This window comes from Cryptomeria japonica, chromosome 8, assembly GCF_030272615.1.
Source record: "Cryptomeria japonica chromosome 8, Sugi_1.0, whole genome shotgun sequence".
In the NCBI taxonomy this organism is placed as follows: domain Eukaryota; kingdom Viridiplantae; phylum Streptophyta; class Pinopsida; order Cupressales; family Cupressaceae; genus Cryptomeria; species Cryptomeria japonica.
Genome location: NC_081412.1, coordinates 1,620,236 through 1,640,887, shown reverse-complemented (window position 1 = coordinate 1,640,887; position 20,652 = coordinate 1,620,236). Strand labels below are relative to the sequence as shown.

The 20,652-nt window shown below is 36.6% G+C and overlaps 1 protein-coding gene across 1 annotated transcript in view; it reads left to right on the top strand.

The window, feature by feature from the left end:
* The first annotated feature begins 16,832 nt into the window (after positions 1 to 16,832).
* The window catches only part of LOC131028861 (piezo-type mechanosensitive ion channel homolog), a 293,857-nt gene continuing 290,037 nt past the window's right edge, over positions 16,833 to 20,652 (top strand). The window contains exon 1 of the mRNA XM_057959226.2: positions 16,833 to 17,146. Coding sequence (XP_057815209.2) covers positions 17,098 to 17,146 — 49 coding nt within the window. The 5' untranslated portion in view covers positions 16,833 to 17,097. The remainder of the gene's footprint in view (positions 17,147 to 20,652) is intronic.

The following is a 20,652-nucleotide window of genomic DNA, read 5'->3' as shown; positions in this document are numbered from 1 at the left end:
TCCTCACTGGCCAACCTAAAACTACTATGCACTGTAGTAGATGATGAGGTCCAATCACTGGAAGCTTCTGCCCAGGCCACTGCAAGGAAAAACCATGAAAAAGAGTTGAATATTGCACTGGTACAAAAAATTGTTGAGGACATGACCAAGTTGATCCAATAAAAGGATGATATCAGTCTGGCAATGGCTGAAGGAAGTATGCTTTTAAGCAAAATATACCAACCCAATTTATTTTGTGATGATGTTATAAAGGTAAAAGGTCAACTCCAATCAGAACTGAAGCAGTATGTGGAGACCTTCAAGGTACCATATGATTCTTTCACAGTATATGGACAGAATATCGATACATACCGGCAACAGATGACACAGATAGAAGTGGAGATCAACAAGCAGACCCAACATCTACTGGAGCTACAACTACTCCTACTACCCAAGTTGCAGGTTCTTTAGAAGTGCTTTCTGAACCTGGAAACTATTTATGTTACACAGGAGATGAGCAAAATCGATGCCATGGAGGAACTAGCTTTCCAGATGAAGATCGAGAGTGAAATTGTTGCCTCACTCTTAGAGTCCTGGTCGTCCAATATGAAGGAGTTTTAGAACAACTTTAAAGTCATTTTTGAAAAGTTTTACTCTTTATTATCTTTAACCTATACTCTGTTTCTCATATTTTGTAATTTAACTTTGGTTACTCTCTGTAACAAAAAAGGGGGAGTGGTTTTAGAAACTTGATAGATCTGTCATTGTTGGCAAAAGGGGGAGTGGTAATTGAAAATTTAATGCGAACAGTGGTAATTGAAAATTTAATGCAAAGAGAAGTTGCTCATGTTAGTATTTTTGGCAAAGGGAGTAGTGTATATGCCTAGGGGGAGTAATTTTGATTATGGCATGTTATTTGTTCTGCAAGCACTTAGTTGTCAAAATTTTCCTAAGTGTTGCCATCAATGCCAAAGGGGGAGATTATTGACATTTTGATGATATTTTTACTGAAGTTGTGATTGTCATTGATGGACACACACTTATCTCATGTATTCTCAATCAGTATCATATGATATATTGTGCAACTGATACTATGTATGTATAGTCTTTGTTTGTTGAAGACTATCAGTGTTTCTAGAAGGAGCTTACGAGTCAAAGAATGGTCGAGGATCTCATTGGACCGACATGAAAACAAATTCCTATTATGAGGACATCATGTTTAGGGTTTTTAGGTGTGTGTAAATATGTGCGTCTGTGTATGCGAAGAGAGAAGATCATATTCTATGTGAAAAGAAGATCTCATGATACAAGCACGAAGGACAGAAGACTGAAGTGATGTTGTGATGCGTAAGCTAAAAGCTATCAAGGATATAAACAAGAATTGTGTGCTACTCTGTAAATCACCAACTTGTTGATTACTAATCTCTTCGACAAGATCTGAAATCCTTAACCGGATAGGCTTTGTAAAGTTTGTTTCAAATCCTCTAGCAAGGTGATTCACAATCGTGGATCTGAAATCCTCTTACAAGGTAATCCTTAACCGGATTTATTTCCTAACAGAGATCTAGATTCCTAACAGGATATGCTCTGATGAAGAACATTGTAAGGTCTTAACCAGTCTGGTTACTATTGTATACACCTAAAAAATGGTCTGAAGATAATTAATTAAATAAACAATTATTTAATTAATCCCCCTTCCTAATTTAATTGAATTCACTAAGCAATTTGATTAAAATCCCCCTTTCATCTACTTATTAATAAATCTAAGGATTTATTTAATAGCTTAATTTTATAATCCCCTTTAATTAATTAATTCCCCCCATCAAATTCATTTCAATAATCCTATAATTAATTAAAACAAATCAATTTATGAGTTGTTGAGATTAATTAGCCTTTTCCTATTATTTGAATTTTTAAATTCAAATTCTCCTAACTTCTAACCACCTAACCTAACCCCTTCTAAACCTAACTCATTCCATCTAACCCTAGGTTTAACTAACCCCATCCTATCTTGCACATACTAATCACCATGTCCCCTTTCCTTGAACACTTTACCCTCTCATGAGAAAATATTTGTGACACGTGTCACTAAATGTTCCCTTTAATCCAACCTCTTCTAGAAGCCTCTTGACACTTGTCACCATAGAGATGGCACATGTTCCCTTTTATCCAACCTTTCTAGAAGCTTATTGACACTTGTCACCATGGAGATGATATTTTCCCCTTTCATCCAAGCCCTTCTCCTACCAACCTCCAAATGTTCCCTTTAATCCAACCTCTTTGCCAACCTCCTCCAATTTAACCATCGATAGCTTCAGACTTAATCTTGACCGTTGATTCCTGCCACCTCAGCCCTGGCCTTGGAAATCCTATATATAGACCCTATTTTGGAGGAATAATCATCCAATCACATTTGCATTCGAGCATTGTTACTATAGTCATATAGCTCTTAGCAATATCATTTTAGCATTGTCATCATGTTCAATTTTAGCTTAAATCTAGTTTATTTTCTAGCTCAATTTGCTTATCATCTAGCTTAATCTCATCATTTCTAGCTTAAATGCATCATTTATCATTTAAATCCTCCATTTAAGTGTAGGCAAGTCACTAGAATTTGCATGACCAGATCTGAGAGCAAAATTCATACTCGCATTTACTAGGAGGCGATAGATCGCTTAGTTATGGTTTTATCTTTCTTTGCTTTAAATTCATTAACCATGCTTTTAATGATCTATTAAGTGTTTTGTGTTGTAGGAACAAGTATACACTTCATAGGCACGACATTTTGGTGCCCACTGTGGGGCCGGAGTTATCATTTTTGGCCTCTCAAGCTTCATCAACATTCATCTCTGCCAGGTCTGAATCAGAATGTCATACAAACTCATTTATGGCCTAGTACGACATGCTTTGTGAGCCTGAACGACAACAGATCCTGTATCATACGAGCCTTTGGGATAATTTTAATGTCGTATTATCTCTCATCCTGACTCATACGAGCTCTCATCCTGACTTGTATGGTCTCAAAAAGATACTTGCATGAGTGGGTAAGGTGTGTCGTACAACACTCTGCTTTTGTAGCTTTTTTTTAAATTGACTACAAGTTAAGGGTTTTGATGCTTTAATTGATTATCACTAACGCTAACTCTGTGATGTTTATGAGATTTTTGGCAGTCTAACTCTTTTCTGTAGGATGATTGTCGAAGATACGCTAGTCAAAGATCAAATTCAAAACACATCAATGATTACTAATGGATCTAATTTGCAAGTTGCCTAAGAAGAATTCAACAAAACTTTGTGTATTCCATAAAGTTTTTTTAGGCACACTTATCTTTTGCTAAAGAAATGAACAATCATGTATTTCATGTTTTTTATGATAGGCAAGTATGCTCTCACCTTTCTTAGGTGATCAGAAATCTACACTTGTCTTTTACTTTCATTAGTACATTTCTTTAGCAGGCTTGCCCTCCCGAGGAGTTAATAACTCTTAAAGCCATTACGGTCGATGAGAGGGGAATGACCTAAGTGGGAATGGCTAACACCAAGTAATCCAACCCATTATAAAATAAATGTGATTTGATGAAAATCAAGTCAACGACAGTGCTCGGGAATAGCTCTCCTTCGTACCTTCGGGTATAGCAAACCTTGGTTTTCAAGGCTGGGAGACCTCTTAATTGAGTATTATACCCCGACGCGTCGAACAGATCCCTTACTAGTGCTGGTTAAATTAGAAGCTACTAGATTCACCTTCGAAAGGGTGATAATCTTTGTGCAAGAGAGGTAGTAACTCTCCCAAGATACTTGTCATATCATGCCCCCATTAGCGTTTGGAGTCGGATAATATGGCATTGAGAATCCATTGTGTGAGACTCAGTGACCATATTCTGATTAGCTATTGGGTGTGTACCTAAGCTTGCAAGCAAAGGTTTTCTCTCCTCAACCAACTTCCTTAGGGTTAGCATGTTTAAGGTCACTTATCATATCGCGTGTTTGTTGTGTATTCATCCCTAAATTGAAAAATCAGACATCTAAAACTGGAAAATATAAGCAAAACATCATAATTCAGTGATCAAAATTTGACCCAACAATCACATTTTTCTCTATCCTATCGTTTGTCGTAGGAGTCATTCATCTTGTCATATGGTTTAGAAAAATGTGTTGTACGAGCCTGTTCTTTTGCACATAAAAATCTTAGTTTGTCGTATGGCCTTGTATCTTTTGTCGCTTGAAGTTGTGTAGTCTGTCGTACGAGTCTCTATTTTTATCAGTCCAGAGCTACTACTTTGCATGACTTTTTCAGGTTTATCATTTTGCTAGATCAATTTGCAGTAATCATAAACACCTGTTATCTGTTATTCTGTGCTTAAATTGTCTTCTTGGTTTGCTTGGTCAAGTTATCATCCGTCAAAATCAGAATTTAGAACATAAACACCTCAAGATTTTCAAGTGCTCACCCTCAACAAGTTCAAGATCTAAACATCTCAAAGTGCATTATCACCCTATTTGATAAACTGGTCACTCAAACATAGTTTCTCATCGGGATCTATCATCCTTTATCACAAAATTGAAATGTTTGGTTAGGATAACCTTGTCCCACATCGTAGGATATATCATTCCTACTGGACTTGGTTTTTATCAAATCACCATCATTGCACTCCAAAACCGAAGATCGAAAAACTTGCAAACTTTTAAACACTTGAACCATATTTTTGTGTCATATCGCGCTATCACATTTACCTTGACAATTGATCACTTATTAAAACAAACTTTTCGACAATCGAATCCTAGCAAAATAACACACGTGTATTCCCATTCTAACTAGAGCTCAGAGACGAAGGATCGCAAAGACGAAAATCAAAACATTGGAAACAACTGAAGAGTATATAACCATGGAACATGAAGAGGAAATACAAATTGAAGGAGAAATAACAAAACAAAATATCAGAGACATCAAGAAAGATCCTCAATTCAACAAATTTATGCAAAAATTATTGGAGGGAGAAAAAGAAAAATATTTTCTAATGTTAGCCAAATCTGGTGCTACACTCTCCCAAGATTTTGATGTGAACAAATTGACACAAAAGAAAAGTGACCCTCCCCCTAATAATGAACAATAGAAAGATATTTTTGGTCTCCACATGAATGACACATCAATCCCCAATAATACCAGAACCAATGAAGAAACCTACATACCCAAAAGAGATGAAGTAGAAATTTTGAATAACATTCGATCCAGTGAAGATACAAGAAGGACTAGAGATGACACCAGAAGAGATCCAGATCCTTCTAGTATACAAAATCAGGGTCATATAAGAACAAATCATGTTGATAATCCTATCACAACTCTCACCCAACAACTACAAACAATACAAACACAAATTCAAGATATGCAGAGAGGAAATGTTAGAAGATACTCACTACAAGAAACTTGTCCTTATCCATTTGACAGAAACCTAAACATGATACCATTTCCTCTAGGTTTTGAAACTCTCAAATATGAAAAATATGATGGAAGCATTGACCCTCAAGATCATATACAATAATTTTGCACAATGAGTATGGAGTTTGCACATGAGGATACCTACTCAATGAGATTATTTCCAAAAAGCTTAACTAGACTAGCTATGGAATGGTTCTCCAAACTTCCACCTGGAATCAGATCATTCTCAGAATTGGTGGATAAGTTTGTTTCACAATACTCTTACAATATACAACATTAAGTAACAATGCTAGACCTATGTAATGCCAAACAAAAGGCTGGAGAACCTTTCATGACATTTTAACAACGATGGAGACGATTATCTTCGTAGTATCCTCATACAGTGCGAGAGTATGAAAAAATGGACATATTCATTGACAACTTAAATGATCAAATGAGTTATTACTTAAAAATGAAAGGAAATCAAAGTTTCAGAAAAATGGTCGATAATGGAATCGGAATGGAGGAAGCCATGATAAAGAAAGGTGAGTTGAAAATATACAAAGGAGTCCATCCTCCTAATAACAACAACACCAATAAAAACAACCACAATGATAAACCAAAGTTTTGGAATAGAAATCAAAATATCGTCAACGATGGAATAGTGGATAACAACAATATAAAACCAAAACAACTGGCTTTTAATTTATCCACTCACTCAACAGCGGCTCAACAAAACAACAATCACCAAAAAATAGCTATCAAAACTTTCTTTCGAAGACAATTTACAAACATTGGTGAATCCCTTGGGTCAGCACTAAAGACACTTCTTGCAAACAAATTGATCACTTTACCAGAAGAAAGGAACTACGAACCTCAAATAAAACCACCTTGGTGGAATGATAACCATTATTGCGATTTCCATCGAAACAAGGGACATCACACAGATAATTGTCAGAAGTTGAAACATATCATACAAGAAATGATTGATAATGGATTAATAACAATGGATGGACATACAACAAATGAATCTCATACAACTTTTAAAACTCTACTTCCAAATTATGAGAAAGGTGAACCATCAACAACAAACAATGGTAAGGGTAAAGTGAAGGTAAACTACGCTCATACCTATGACAATGTGGTAAACGTGATTGTAGTTAAAGAAAAATAAAATCAAGAGCATGCTCATGCTATCACAAGAAGCAAAGCCAAAGTTGTTTTGTCGGGTCCTACAACAAACACATCATCCACCACCAAACAATACAGTCTAGTGGAGCAATTGCAGAAAACACCCACACAAATATCCATTTTAGAATTATTAAAGCTTCCACCTGCACACAAAGAAATTTTTGAACGAGCATTAGTAGATACAATAGTATCCAAAGATCTTGATATCGATCAATTCCAAACCATGGTGGGACACCTCACAACCCCTCACTGCTTATCATTCATTGAAGAAGATGACATGTCCTTACAACATCCCCACAACGCTCCTTTGCATATTGAAGTCCTCATTCACAAAACACGCGTTAAACGTGTTCTAATAGATGGTGGAGCTGGCCTAAATATCTATTCATTGAGTCTTGTTCGTGCCTTAGGACATTCAGAAGATGTAGTTGATGTCCGGAAAAGGATCACCATAATAGCCTATGATGAAGAAGAACGTTCCTCCAAGGTAATTGTGATACTACCCATCAGAGTGGGACCTTTGCAGAAAGACACAGCATGCCAAGTTCTAGACTTGGACTTATCATATAATGTACTCTTGGGGAGACCATGGATACATGACTTGCAAGATGTCCCATCAACATATCATCAGTGTGTAAAATTTCCCTACAATGGACAATAAATCACAATCTCTGTAGATTCAAATCCATTTCAATACTGCAACAATCTAAAAATGACCCAAGAAGTCACTGTTCCTCATAACAAGGAGGCATCATCTTCGAACACACAATCCAAGGAACAATCATTTGCCTCTATTTTATCAAGTATGGAAAAACAAATGCAGCTAAGACATCAAGGGAACAAAGAATATTCAATATCACAATTACCACTTTCTCCTAAATCCTTTGGAAAACCATCGAACTCTAAACAACAACCAATTGTAAAACATCTTCCAATATTTGATGGAGCATTTGTTAGTGCTGGAACCTTATCAGAGGAAACAAAAGACAAAGATGTGCTACAGTGGCTATAAAAGGATGAAGAATGTCAACAAAAGATCAACAATGTAAGAATACCTATAGAAAAGTATGGAAAAGGATTTAACATTCTCAGAAAAATGGGATACACTGGAATAGGTCCTAGAAGGTATCTCAGAACCTATTCAACCTTACACTCAACAGACTATTGACAAAACAAACTTAGGGTATGGACAAGTCACTCTATCGAAAGACACATCTTTTAGTCAACAACAAGAAGATTTTGAAAACAAACAAGAACAATAGGTAATTGAAAGAGAAGAAACATCAGCTAAGAAACAAACACAAGCAAACATGAAATGGGAAAAGAAGCAAGCTTCAAATCAACAAGAAAAACAAACTAAAGGCAAATCTCAAGCAACATTAAATCTCAATCAAAATAAGAAAGAAGCTAATATAAGTCCAGGAGAACTCATAGAAAAGTTGACAAAACTTAATCTTAGTCCCGAAGAAGTTGAATATGAAAGAAGGAAAAGTATAGCCATAAAAGCAGGAGAAATGCTATATGACCAAATCTGTAGATTGAAAGCTGCAAGTGATATAGATTCTAATGAATGGGAATGGGATTCCTATCACTCTGAAGAAAATTGCTTTGAAGGAGATGTAGGAGTCGATGTAGTTCACACATATGCAGGACAAATGTCAGGAACTAGTTCACTTGAATTAGAATCACATTCGGCTGACTTGGACTTAACTGAGGATGATCAGGAGTTTCTTACACGAGGCCATTCTGATGAGAGCATCATTCGAGACATCGACATACATATTGAAAACTTTGATACATCCATCATGACCTTTGAAACCCTCGAAACATCCCAACATGAAGATCCCCTACCTCTAATCCACCCCGAGCTTATTGATTGGGAAAATGAAGGACATACTGCCATTGATACCTTTCCAAATGACCATGTCATATCTGTCTTAATGAAATCAAACCCATAACAAATCTCACCAGGAATGTCAGCAATGTATCTTCCAATCAAGTGGGTGCCAAATCTCCTAGTTGCAAAAGTGAAAATAAAGAAAAGAATATCACGTCTAATGTTGAAAACCATTTATTGGCAACATTAGATCCAAAAAAAGTAAAAAGAAAGGATGCATCTAACAGTGAAAACCTCCTTCCAAGGATGGAAGATGGGAGATTTGACACTTTACCTGAGCACTATCAAGAAAGGTCATCCATTTTGATTGAACCAACAGAGGCAGTTAACATTGGCACAACAGAGCAACCAAAGATTCTTCATCCAGCGAGTTCTCTATCAGAAGAAGAAATGCAACAATATGTGAAATTATTTAAACGACAACAAATCAATTTTGCCTGGTCATATGTAGACATGCCAGGGTTAGATCCAGAGCTTATTATGCATCACTTAAATGTTAGTCCAGGAGCCAAACCAGCCAAACAAAAGTTAAAGGAAAATGTATCCGCATATCACTCTTCTAGTCAAAGCAGAACTAAAGAAATTACTGGATGTAGGATTCATTAGACCTGTAGCTTATCCTCAATGGGTATCCAACATCGTTCCTATTTCAAAACTAGATAAAAGCATCAGAATATGCACAAACTTCAAAGATCTTAATAACGCATGTCCAAAGGATGACTTTCCTTTGCCTAACATTGACATCATTGTAAATTTAACTGTTGGACACTCCATGTTTTCTCTAATGGATGGTTTCTCCGGATACAATCAGATCAAAATAACACTCGAAGACCAAGAAAAGACAGCTTTCACATGCCCATGGGGTACTTTCTACTGGAGCATCATGCCTTTTGGATTAAAGAGCGCAGGTGCTACATATCAAAGAGCTATGACAACTATATTTCATGACATGATGCATACATTCATGGAAGACTAAGTGGATGACATATTGGCTAAATCATACAACAGAGAAGAACATATAGAGATACTGGAAAAGATCTTTGACAGGTTAGAACAATACAAGCTAAGGCTAAACCCTAAGAAATGTGCCTTTGGTGTTACTTCAGGAAATCTATTGGGATACATTGTTTCAGCTAGAGGTATCGAAGTAGATCCAACTAAGGTAAAAGCAATCATGGAAATGACATCTCCCAAAAATATAAGTCAACTCAGATCAGTCCAAGGAAGACTCCAGTCAATCAGAAGATTTGTTGCTCAACTAGCAGATAAATGTCAACCATTTACTCATCTATTGCATAAAAATGTTCATTTCAAGTGGGACCACCAATGTGAGGACCCATTCAACAAGATCAAGGATTATCTCATACAACCACCCGTCCTAATGTCACCAATTCCAGGAAAGTCATTGTTACTTTATGTATCAACCACTGAAGCATCATTAGGAGTTTTGCTTGCACATCAGGATAATGAAGGAAAAGAATAAGCTATCTACTACATCAACAAAACACTAGTAGGATACAAGATCAACTATTCACCAACAAAAAAAACATGCTTGGCGGTAGTTTTTTCTTCTCAAAAATTACGACACTATCTACTATCTCACTCCATCAAGTTAATTGCTAAAATTGATCCTCTAAAATATTTACTCAGCAAAGAAACATTAATAGGACGACTAGCAAAATGGATCATGGTCCTGAGTGAGTTTGATATTGAGTATGTTGATAGAAAAGCTATCAAAGGACAAGTCATTGCAGATCAACTAGCAGAGACACCACTTCAAGATGATCATCCTTTATACATTGAATTTCCCGATGTTGATATCCTAACAGTCACCACAAAAACATGGCAATTATACTTTTATGGTTCATATACACAACATGGATTAGGAGGAGGTATTCTATTCATCACACCACAAGGTCATACAATTCCAAAAGCATACAAATTAAGCTTTATGTGCACCAACAACACAGTAGAGTATGAAGCTTTGGTTACAAGTATCAAAATGGCTATAGAATGAAATATTACACAACTTCAAGTCTTTGGAGACTCTTAACTCGCCATTAATCAAATTAATGATGACTATCAAACAAAGGACGAAAAAATAATGCCTTATAAAAAGATGGTTGATGATATCAAGAAATACTTTGTAGAAATAACTTTTCAACAGATTCCAAGGAATGACAACAAAGCAGCAGATGACATGGCTACACTTGCTTCTCTCCTTCAGACACAGGAAAATCAACAACGTTATGAATTCCTGGTAGAAGAGTTGTTTTACCCCACTCATAATTGTCTGGATTCCCAAACTATCTGTCACCTTGTGGGGCATGATTCCTCCCACTAAGGCCAAAATTACACATACTTGAAAGATAACATCTTACCTCCCGACTTATCGAAAAATCAAAAGAGAAACTTTATTTGCCAATCCTCCCATTATACTCTTGTCACAGATACCCTATTTAAACGAGGTCTAGACGGTACTCTTTTAAGATGTCTCGAACAAGAAGAATCTGAGAAGGCCTTACATGAAGTCCATAACGACATTTGTGGCACTCACTCAAGTGGTCTTACCCTTTTGAAAAAACTCATACGCTTGAGCTATTATTGGCCGACTATGGAACGAGATTCTTTTCAGATAGCTAGAACATGCAAACAATGTCAGATCCATGACAATTTGATTCATGTACCAACACAAGAACTTCATGCTTTGGCAACATCTTGGCCTTTCCGCCAATGGGGTCTTGATCTAGTAGGAAAAATAAATCCTTCTTCATCTAATGGTCACAAATTCATCCTTGTAGCTACAAAATATTTCACAAAATGGATTGAGTCAGTACCTCTCATAAATATCACAGGAAAACAAAATGCTGCATTTATCTTGAACTATATCATCTGTCATTATGGAATACCAATGACCATTATCACTGATAATGGGTGACTGTTCAAGAATCAAGATGTACAAGAGCTATGTGATAAATTCAAGATCGAACACAGATTCTCCACACCCTATTATCTGCAAGGGAATGGGAAAGCAGAAGCATCAAACAAAACTATTATAAAAATCCTAAAAAAGATAGTGAATGATGCTAGCAAAGATTGGCATATTCAATTAAACCCTTCTCTATGGGCCTATCGTACCAGTATCTGCATGCCAACAGGTGCCACACCTTTCTCTCTTGTTTATGGATCAGAAGCAATATTGCCAATAGAAGTAGAGATACCTTCTCTACGAGTATCATTAAAAGGTCTCATCCCAGATGAATAACAACGAGTATCTAGATTACAAGAGTTAGAACTGATCCATGAACGAAGACAAAATGCCTTTGATCATCTAAAGATATATCAACAAAGAATGTGTCGGAGCTATAATCACAGGGTCAAACCATGAATCTTTCAAGTGGGGGAACTAGTACTAAAGGAAAATCCACGCAACCAGGCAAATCGAGAAAAGAAAGGAAAGTTTGAACCAAACTGGTTAGGTCCATTTGTGATCACAACAATATTTGGATCAGGAGAATATCAGCCATCAACACAGGACAAAGATCAGCTCAAGGAACCCATCAATAGCATGCATCTGAAAAAGTAGAAAAATAAAAATAAAAAACAGTGAAAAAGCAGAAAATCCCCCCCCCCCAAAAAAAAAATCAAATATGAGAAAAAGTGTAATAAAAATAGATGGTGAAAACCAGGCAAACAGGCGCTATCTGTCAGCTAGCTCTTCTATCTATTAGTTCATGCATCTTTTCGCTTGCATTCATTTTCCATCAGCGTTGTTCATATCCATCATAAAGCTTTTGTACATACACAGGCATCACAACTGCTCTCTCACCATGGTTTGATTCATTGGGTATATCATACTGAATTTGTTTCTAGGCTTGGGGCAAAATCCTGCACTTAGCTAGGGGCAAAACTTTGGATCAATTCCAAGCTTAATCAAACAGGTAGAACAAATGGCTAGACAACTCTTAACAAGTGAAAAATGAGACATATTCAACATTGAACATGAGATCAAATTATCAACCATCAAACTATCACAAAGTTAGTCTAAACGCATGGATGATATCTTTTAGATAATGATTTTTATATGATTGTTCAACTTTTATTTGCTATATTGATTTTCGCTATCATGATTTCTGAGTGAATCCAGGATGTCTTTGACTAGAGGAACAAGGAAGGAACATGATATTTTTCTTGTCTGCTGTCTGAAAATTGATCATTAATATGTGGAAATTTGTCTCAGGACATGATCATCGGAGTATCATTGAAGACATTTCCGATCTACGTATTGAAATGATTAATACTACTTGTTTCACGCAAGCAAGACTCAGGTCATCTCGGTTCAATTATACCTCGATGCTTGTGCTAACTTGCCATATCAAAATTCAAAGAAATAGTGCTCAGGTCACCATGGTTTAATTATACCATTGATGTTTGCACTCACTTCCCATATTTAAAAAGCTCAATGATGACAAAAACGCAATAATCCAGTGATTGGTCCGCTTGTAGCTTTGCATTTCATTTGCATTTAAGCTTGCATTTCATTCTTGCATGGGATCCCACATGCTCCTTTTATCCAAGGTTAAATCTATCGCAAGAATCATCAAGGTATCATCACAAATACGCAATTAGAATGATGACTCATATCTCTCCAGATATTGTCGACCCAGTGAAAATCTTATGCTACCCTCTCACCAAAACCAACATCAGCATATCTAAATCTTTCTACAACTTGATATCAACAAACCACCAAGTTCTTTATCCAAATCAACCTTATCAGTTGATCGCATCAGATCTATTTTATCATGTCGTATACAGGATGTATCTTTCTTGAAACCAGATGCTTTTGATCAAGTCTTATACAAGATATATCGTTCTTGAAACCAAACGCTTCTGATCATCTTTGTCTTATACAGGAGGTATCTTTCTTGAAACCAGACTAAATCTAGATCTTATCAAACTAATCGAACCTATCGAAATTTATCAAACTCTATCAATCATCGTGATCAAAGAACTCACATTTTCATCAACCACAGTTGCAGACATCAAATCATTTCTAATAGGGATATCAATTTCGCAAAAATTCGAAAAACTCCAAAGATCAATTATCTCAATTGATCTCCCGAGGGGGCATCATCGTATTGCAATTTATCAACCAATAGCTGGGGCATCCTATCGAACCAATATCATCATCAAAATGAGATTATTCTTTGAATCAACGTGTCATCACACCTTGCTTCAAAGAGGGGCAAAATGTATACACCTAAAAATGGTTCGAAGATAATTAATTAAATAAACAATTATTTAATTAATCCCCTTTCCTAATTTAATTGAATTCACTAAGCAATTTGATTAAAATCCCCCTTTCATCTACATATTAATAAATCTAAGGATTTATTTAATAGGTTCATTTCATAATCCCCTTTAATTAATTAATTCCCCCCATCAAATTCATTTCAATAATCCCATAATTAATTAAAACAAATCAATTTATGAGTTGTTGAGATTAATTAGCCTTTTCCTATTATTTTAATTTTTAAATTCAAATTCTCCTAGCTTCTAACCACCTAACCCCTTCTAAACCTAACTCATTCCATCTAACCCCAAGTTTAACTAACCCCATCCTAGCTTGCACATCCTAACCACCGTGTCCCCTTCCCTTGAACACTTTACCCTCTCATGAGCAAAGCTTTGTGACATGTGTCACTAAATGTTCCCTTTAATCCAACCTCTTCTAGAAGCCTCTTGACACTTGTCACCATAGAGATGGCACATGTTCCCTTTTATCCAACATTTCTAGAAGCTTCTTGACACTTGTCACCATGGAGATGACATTTTCCCCTTTCATCCAACCCCTTCTCCTACCAACCTCTTTGCCAACCTCCTCCAATTTAACCATTGATATATTCAGACTTAATCTTGACCGTTGATTCCTGCCACCTCACCCCTGGCCTTGGAAATCCTATAAATAGACCCCATTTTGGAGCAATAATCATCCCATCACATTTGCATTCGAGCATTGTTACTATAGTCATATAGCTCTTAGCAATATCATTTTAGCATTGTCATCATGTTCAATTTTAGCTTAAATCTAGTTTACTTTCTAGCTCAATTTGCTTATCATCTAGCTTAATCTCATCATTTCTAGCTTAAATGCATCATTTATCACTTAAATCCTCCATTTAAGTGTAGTCAAGTCACTGGAATTTGCATGACCAGATCTGAGAGCAAAATTCATACTTGCATTTACTAGGAGGCGATAGATCGCTTAGTTATGGTTTTATCTTTCTTTGCTTTAAATTCATTAACCATGCTTGTAATGATCTATCGAGTGTTTTGTGTTGCAGGAACAGGTATACACTTCACAGGCACGACAACTATTCTGCAGATAGTGATCTTGTGAGTTTTTACTCACCGTGGTTTTTCCCAGTTGGGTTTCCACGTCAAAATATCTCGTGTTATGGTGATTGTGTTACTGTGGGTGAATGCTTTATTTGCTATTTGGTTTATTTATGTTTTAATTGGTTTACTGTCAAGAATGATACACAGATCTGTAGTTAATTTGCTTAAGTGTTTGTCAAAGTTTTGGGGCATACTAATTCACCCCCACTTTTAGTATTCATCAATTGGTATCAGAGCCACCCTTTCTTTAAGTTTAACAACTTGAAAGGAGTTATGGGGGAATACAGCATGAGGGAAATCACTCACCGTTTGGTTGAATCTGAGAAAGCATATGATGAGCTTAAAGTCAAGTATAAAGCCTCTTTAACTAAAAGAAGAGAACTTGCTAAGCAGTTAATGGAAATCACAGAAAACAACTCTTCCGATGAAGCAGACATGGGTGCTCTAGTTAAAGAAGTGGAGAAACTAAACAAGTCTAAAGCTAACCTAAGAAGGGAGTTGGAAGCACTGACCATAAGGATGAGTCAGGAGTTGGAAAACCACATAAAAGCTGAGGATTTTGTGAAGGACAAGGAGCATGAGATCTTTAAGTTGAACCAAGAAATTGGTACTCTTACTGCTTACTTGCAAGAAGGTAAGGAAGAGAAAGAAGAGATGCAAGATGATCTTGATGTAGTCATTTCTCAGAATGAAACCCTTGTAAAAACTAATGAAGATCTCTCCAAAGAACTTGCTGAGACAAAGGAGACACTTGCAAAGTTTAATCAGAGTACTACAAACTTGGATCAACATCTGAAGTCTATGAGGTCATCAAGGGATATCACTGGACTTGGTTATTCTACACAAGTGGAAGGTGAATCCTCTGGAACCAAGACCGATGCACCAAAAGGGAAACCGATACCTATAAACGCCAACAAAAGTAAAGGCAAGCCAAAGTTCAAACCAATATGCTTTAACTGTCTTAAGGAAGGACATACTGCTAATGTATGTAGAAGCAAGGCTTATAATAATTTTCCTTTGATACCAAACACTCTGCATAAACACAAGGCTAATACTGGTAGCTTCAATGGTCATTGTTATGCATGCAACAAGTTTGGGTATAGATCTTTTGAGTGCAAGTCAGTTATGAACAACCCTATAAGTAATACACCGAGACCAAGAGGAATGGTCCAGGAACCGTTTATGAACCGGAACCCAAACCAGTATAGAACCTATGACCACCGGTCAAATGGTTATGAAGCGGCAATTGGTTGGAGATCAACATGTTTGATCTGTTGTGGTAGCGGTCACACTGCTGCAACATGCAGAAGAAAGAATGGAAATGTAAACACCGGACCATGAAGATCACCTAGCATGGTATGTTATCTTTGTAACAAACCGGGACATATTGCCAGATCATGCAAACTAACACCCCCCCCCTCGCCAATCCGGACGCGACTACCCTTCCACGAAGGATTGAAACCCTTGTGTTCGTAGTCACTTGTAGACCGCCTCTTTCGTATTTCCAATTTTTTTTCTTTTTTGCTTTGTAAAAAGTTTAATAGAAATATAAAAGTATAATAATAATATAATATTAAAAAACTTTTTTGCTTTTATAAAGAATATTATGAAAAATATAAAAGTAAGAATATATTTAAACATAATAGATATATCATATCTTAATAATAATTTAATATTAATCGTAATATCATATCTTAATAATAATTTAATATTAATTATAATATCACAATAATTTAATATTATAATATAATAATTTTTAAATAAAATAATGAACAAATATATTATACTTTATCTATCTATATTCCTCTAATAGTTAATAAAATCTCATAACGAACTAAAACTTTAATTTTGGAACCATCTAGATCCGGATCCTTTCCATTGGAGGACACATAGGTACAGCACGACGTCACAAGGTACTTTAATCATCGATTAATTTTTCTTGCACGACATGTTTACATGTTCTCCGCCTAAGCGCAGTAGTAATTTTAAGTAATCGAAGACAAACCAAACGTCACGCGATATCATCACGACTTCATCTCATTCAATGCAAATCTTTTCTGACAAACCCTCGCAGAATTGAACATTTGTTTCAGCTGCTTCAGCGCGACTAGAAATCGAAGTGAAACTTCACATACAAGGCGTAGTATACAGCGGATCTCATATTTCATGGAACAAATTTGAGCTCGACAGCTGAATATTTGATTGTGTACACAAAATGAGGGGGTCGGACATAGGGGCGCTTGCCTCTGTGCTCCTTCTTACAGGTAACTTCACCCGCCTCTGAGAAATTGTGATTATTTATGAAAAGGTTTAGCCAATTTTCTTTTCTGAAAACGTTTCCATCATGTACCGTGAATTGTGGAGGGTGAAACTCTCTTGATAATCTTCCCTTCTGCCATCTATACTGTTAGAAAATAGGCTTCCTAAGAAATCAGTGTTGCATAAGTGGATTAGAGAATCGATCTTTAGGGACATACTTTCCCATATTTGCTTGCAATTTGTTCGGAATTCTTTTGCTTGTTCTTTCCGTGCATTTGAAGATTTTCCTGGCCTCTGATTTTGAGGTTTTCCATGTAGAATAGAGAATTGAACAGTAGTGATCTAAATTTAAAAAGAAATGGTACGTTTTAGAAAAAAACTCTTTAAGTCTCTCCTAAAAAGACTTTCGTTGAATTATGGAAGCTTGAACTCTCTTGATGATAGACAATCTTTTGAACTTGCACAAATCCATGGTGTTAAAGAGAAAAGCTTCTAGAAATTGCAATGCAGGTGGATTGTGGATTAAGTTAGAGATTGATATTTTGGACAACACTTCCTCTCAATCGCATGTGTTTTAGCTTTTCCGGAAGAATTTCTATGTAATGTATTTTGAGGTTCTGTAGTAAATATCGAAAAGAAATGATTGCAAAAAACAGGTCTTTGCTAAAAATCTTTTGTTGAATTATGGAAGCTTCAACTCTTTGAATGATATGCAATCTTTTTAACTTGCATAATCCATGATGTTAAAGAGGAAGGCTTCGCCGTAGGGCTTAAAGGCTAATTCTAACTTATAAAAATGCTCACGTACAAAGCTTAGCTGTTGAGTTACCCTCCAGCAGGGTATACTCTATGGTGAAACTCTCCAAATCAATGAGGTAAATGAGATTAGCATAGAAGTGCTATAGAGCTGTAAACAAAAAAGCTCTTGTACCTATTTGGAAGTAAAGCATAGAAAACTTTTATCTATAGGAAGCTAATCTATGGATGATGGATCCTTATGATTGAGTCAAGTTAAGAACTCTATTTGTGGTTGAATAGTTGAAGTGCTTTTTAATCTTCACTACTTTTTGAGAGGCCACTTAATAAAGTGACTTTTGTATGCAATGAATCTCATCTCTCTGATGCAAACGTTGTGAGAAGTGAAAGGTGAGTCCTTTGCGAATGCATTTTTCAATCTTGCCAGGATCCTTTTATGGATCTAAGTGAAATTAAAAATAAATTATGAGAGTAATGGCATCACACCAAGTCTAAAGGAATACCAAAGATTTAGAAATCATAGAAAAGAGTTGCTCAACTCTCTAAAAGATGTGAAGAGATGAATTGTGTAGGCACTACGGTTGATTTTAAATCCATGCACTGTGATAGTATCACACACTGTGGCTTCTGCAAAACTCGTAGTGGCACAATGAATCAGCCTAGGGAGGTCAGAAAGGGCTTCAAAGAATGGAACAAGGACCTAATAGGTTTAGGGTGATTATAAACTCGGGCATGTCTAGGAAAGTGATTGAGAGTGTGACAAACTTGAGAAAGAGGGGACGTTACTTCTAGGACAATTTCCAACACACAAATGTTACTTATGAGTTATGACAGATATTCGAAAAATGCAGATTAGAGTTATCAAGACTTCTAACAGATTCCAAGAGCTGATATGTGGTGGCAGCATGACCATTTTAAAATAGTTGTGGTGTGACAATGTCACACATTGACTTCTCCAAAACTTTAGTGATGCCAGTATGTGTAAGTCTATGTAGTCTATAAGGGGCTTAAACAAATGCATAGAGGTCTTGCAAGTTCAGGATGATTTGCTAGGGTGTTATGTAATAAGTTAACAAGTTGGACATGCCTAGGAAAGTGGTGGGAAGTTGTGACCAATGCGGGAATGGGGGCATGCTGCTACTGGGGCCATTGGGGTGGACACCAAAGATACTAGTGGTACTTGTGTAATGTCCCCACTCTAGCAGATTGACCAAGTATATGTGCGTTAGCCTAGCTCTACATGGTCCCGAGGGCTAACGAAGGGTTTAAAGGGATCCTAGAGTGTTTTGGCCTAGTCATTTCCAGTTTGGGCCAAAACGAAGTTGATTTACTTAGTTTCAGGCATACTTACTATTTTTAGTAAGTCAGCAGGACACAACGGGGGCTAGTTTTGGTGATTGGATTTGATACTCCTTGGCGAGAGCTTTCCGACAAGCTATCACTCACGCTATTCGGAGTCCGATTGCTAATATATTTTAATGCCTGAAGTTTTATTAAAGTAACATTTAATTTAATTGTAAAATATTAAAGTGTTACTTTAATACTTATTTTATGGAGATATGTGTAAATCAAAGGGGCAACCAAGGGAGACATAAGTGAATATTTTAATATGTTTTATATTGAACATGTTTTATCCTACATTGCTTGAGTGAGTTGGGTCGCCCCTTGGAGAAAGAATAAAAGGGAGCTTTTGTGGCTTCATTGGGCAGGTGGAATATGAGAAGAATTTGGTGTGTGAGTTGCAGATCCGTTCTTGGCATTAGAGGACGTCTATCCTCTCTTGTGACATTCTAGACGTCATTCCCTTGGGGTTTGGCCTTTGGAATCCTTTGCTATCAGCTTCATTTACAGGCAGATTGGGTGCTTTTCCAGCTACAAGCAGCAGCATTATTTGGTTGCATTTCCAGCTACAGGCCGTGACACTATTCACGTGGGTACTATTCACGCGACACTATTCACGTGGGTACTATTCATGTGACACTATTCACGCGGGTACTATTCACGCGGCACTATTCCCGTGGGTACTATTCACCTGGCACTATTCACGCGGCACTATTCACCTGGCACTATTCATGCAACACTATTCATGTTACTGTAGCAGCAAAATTAGAAACTTTGGTTGGAACATTATGTCAAAATGCTGGAGTATTTAGTGAGTTGAAAATAACCTGCTATGTATTTGATTTTTGTTAATTCTGGAAATAATATTATAACAGCAGTAGTTCAATTTCCAGCTTGCCTATTATTGTAAATTCTTTTTAGTTCATGTTATGTGGTTTCATACCTGTGCAAAGACTTAAAAACAAAAAAAAACATTGAAACATTAAACGGAGGAATAAGGAGTTGGCTGCAAACTGTTTGACTAAATTCCTATCAGCAGTGGGGTTAGTTTTTGGGCATTCTAGGTGTCCACTACAGTGGTATCAGAGCAGAAGATTCTGCCATCTTGTGGGAAACTTTCACCAAAACATATTGCAGAAATAAAACAGGTCCAGAATGTATGATTGAGCATGCGACAGGGGCATTATAATTTTCGCAATACCAAGGCCAGACAAAATAGAAATCTGGATAGTCAGAGTGAGCAGTCTAGTTCATCCGTGCAGGTGGACATAGAATCCAGTCATACAGACATAGAGGAAATATTCTTCGATCAGGACAGCAGTATGGGTGACCGAGATGAGAGGAATATCGTTCCAGATCAGGGGGAGGTAATGTTTAGACAGTTGCTGGGTACGTTAGAGCAAGGGCAGCGTAT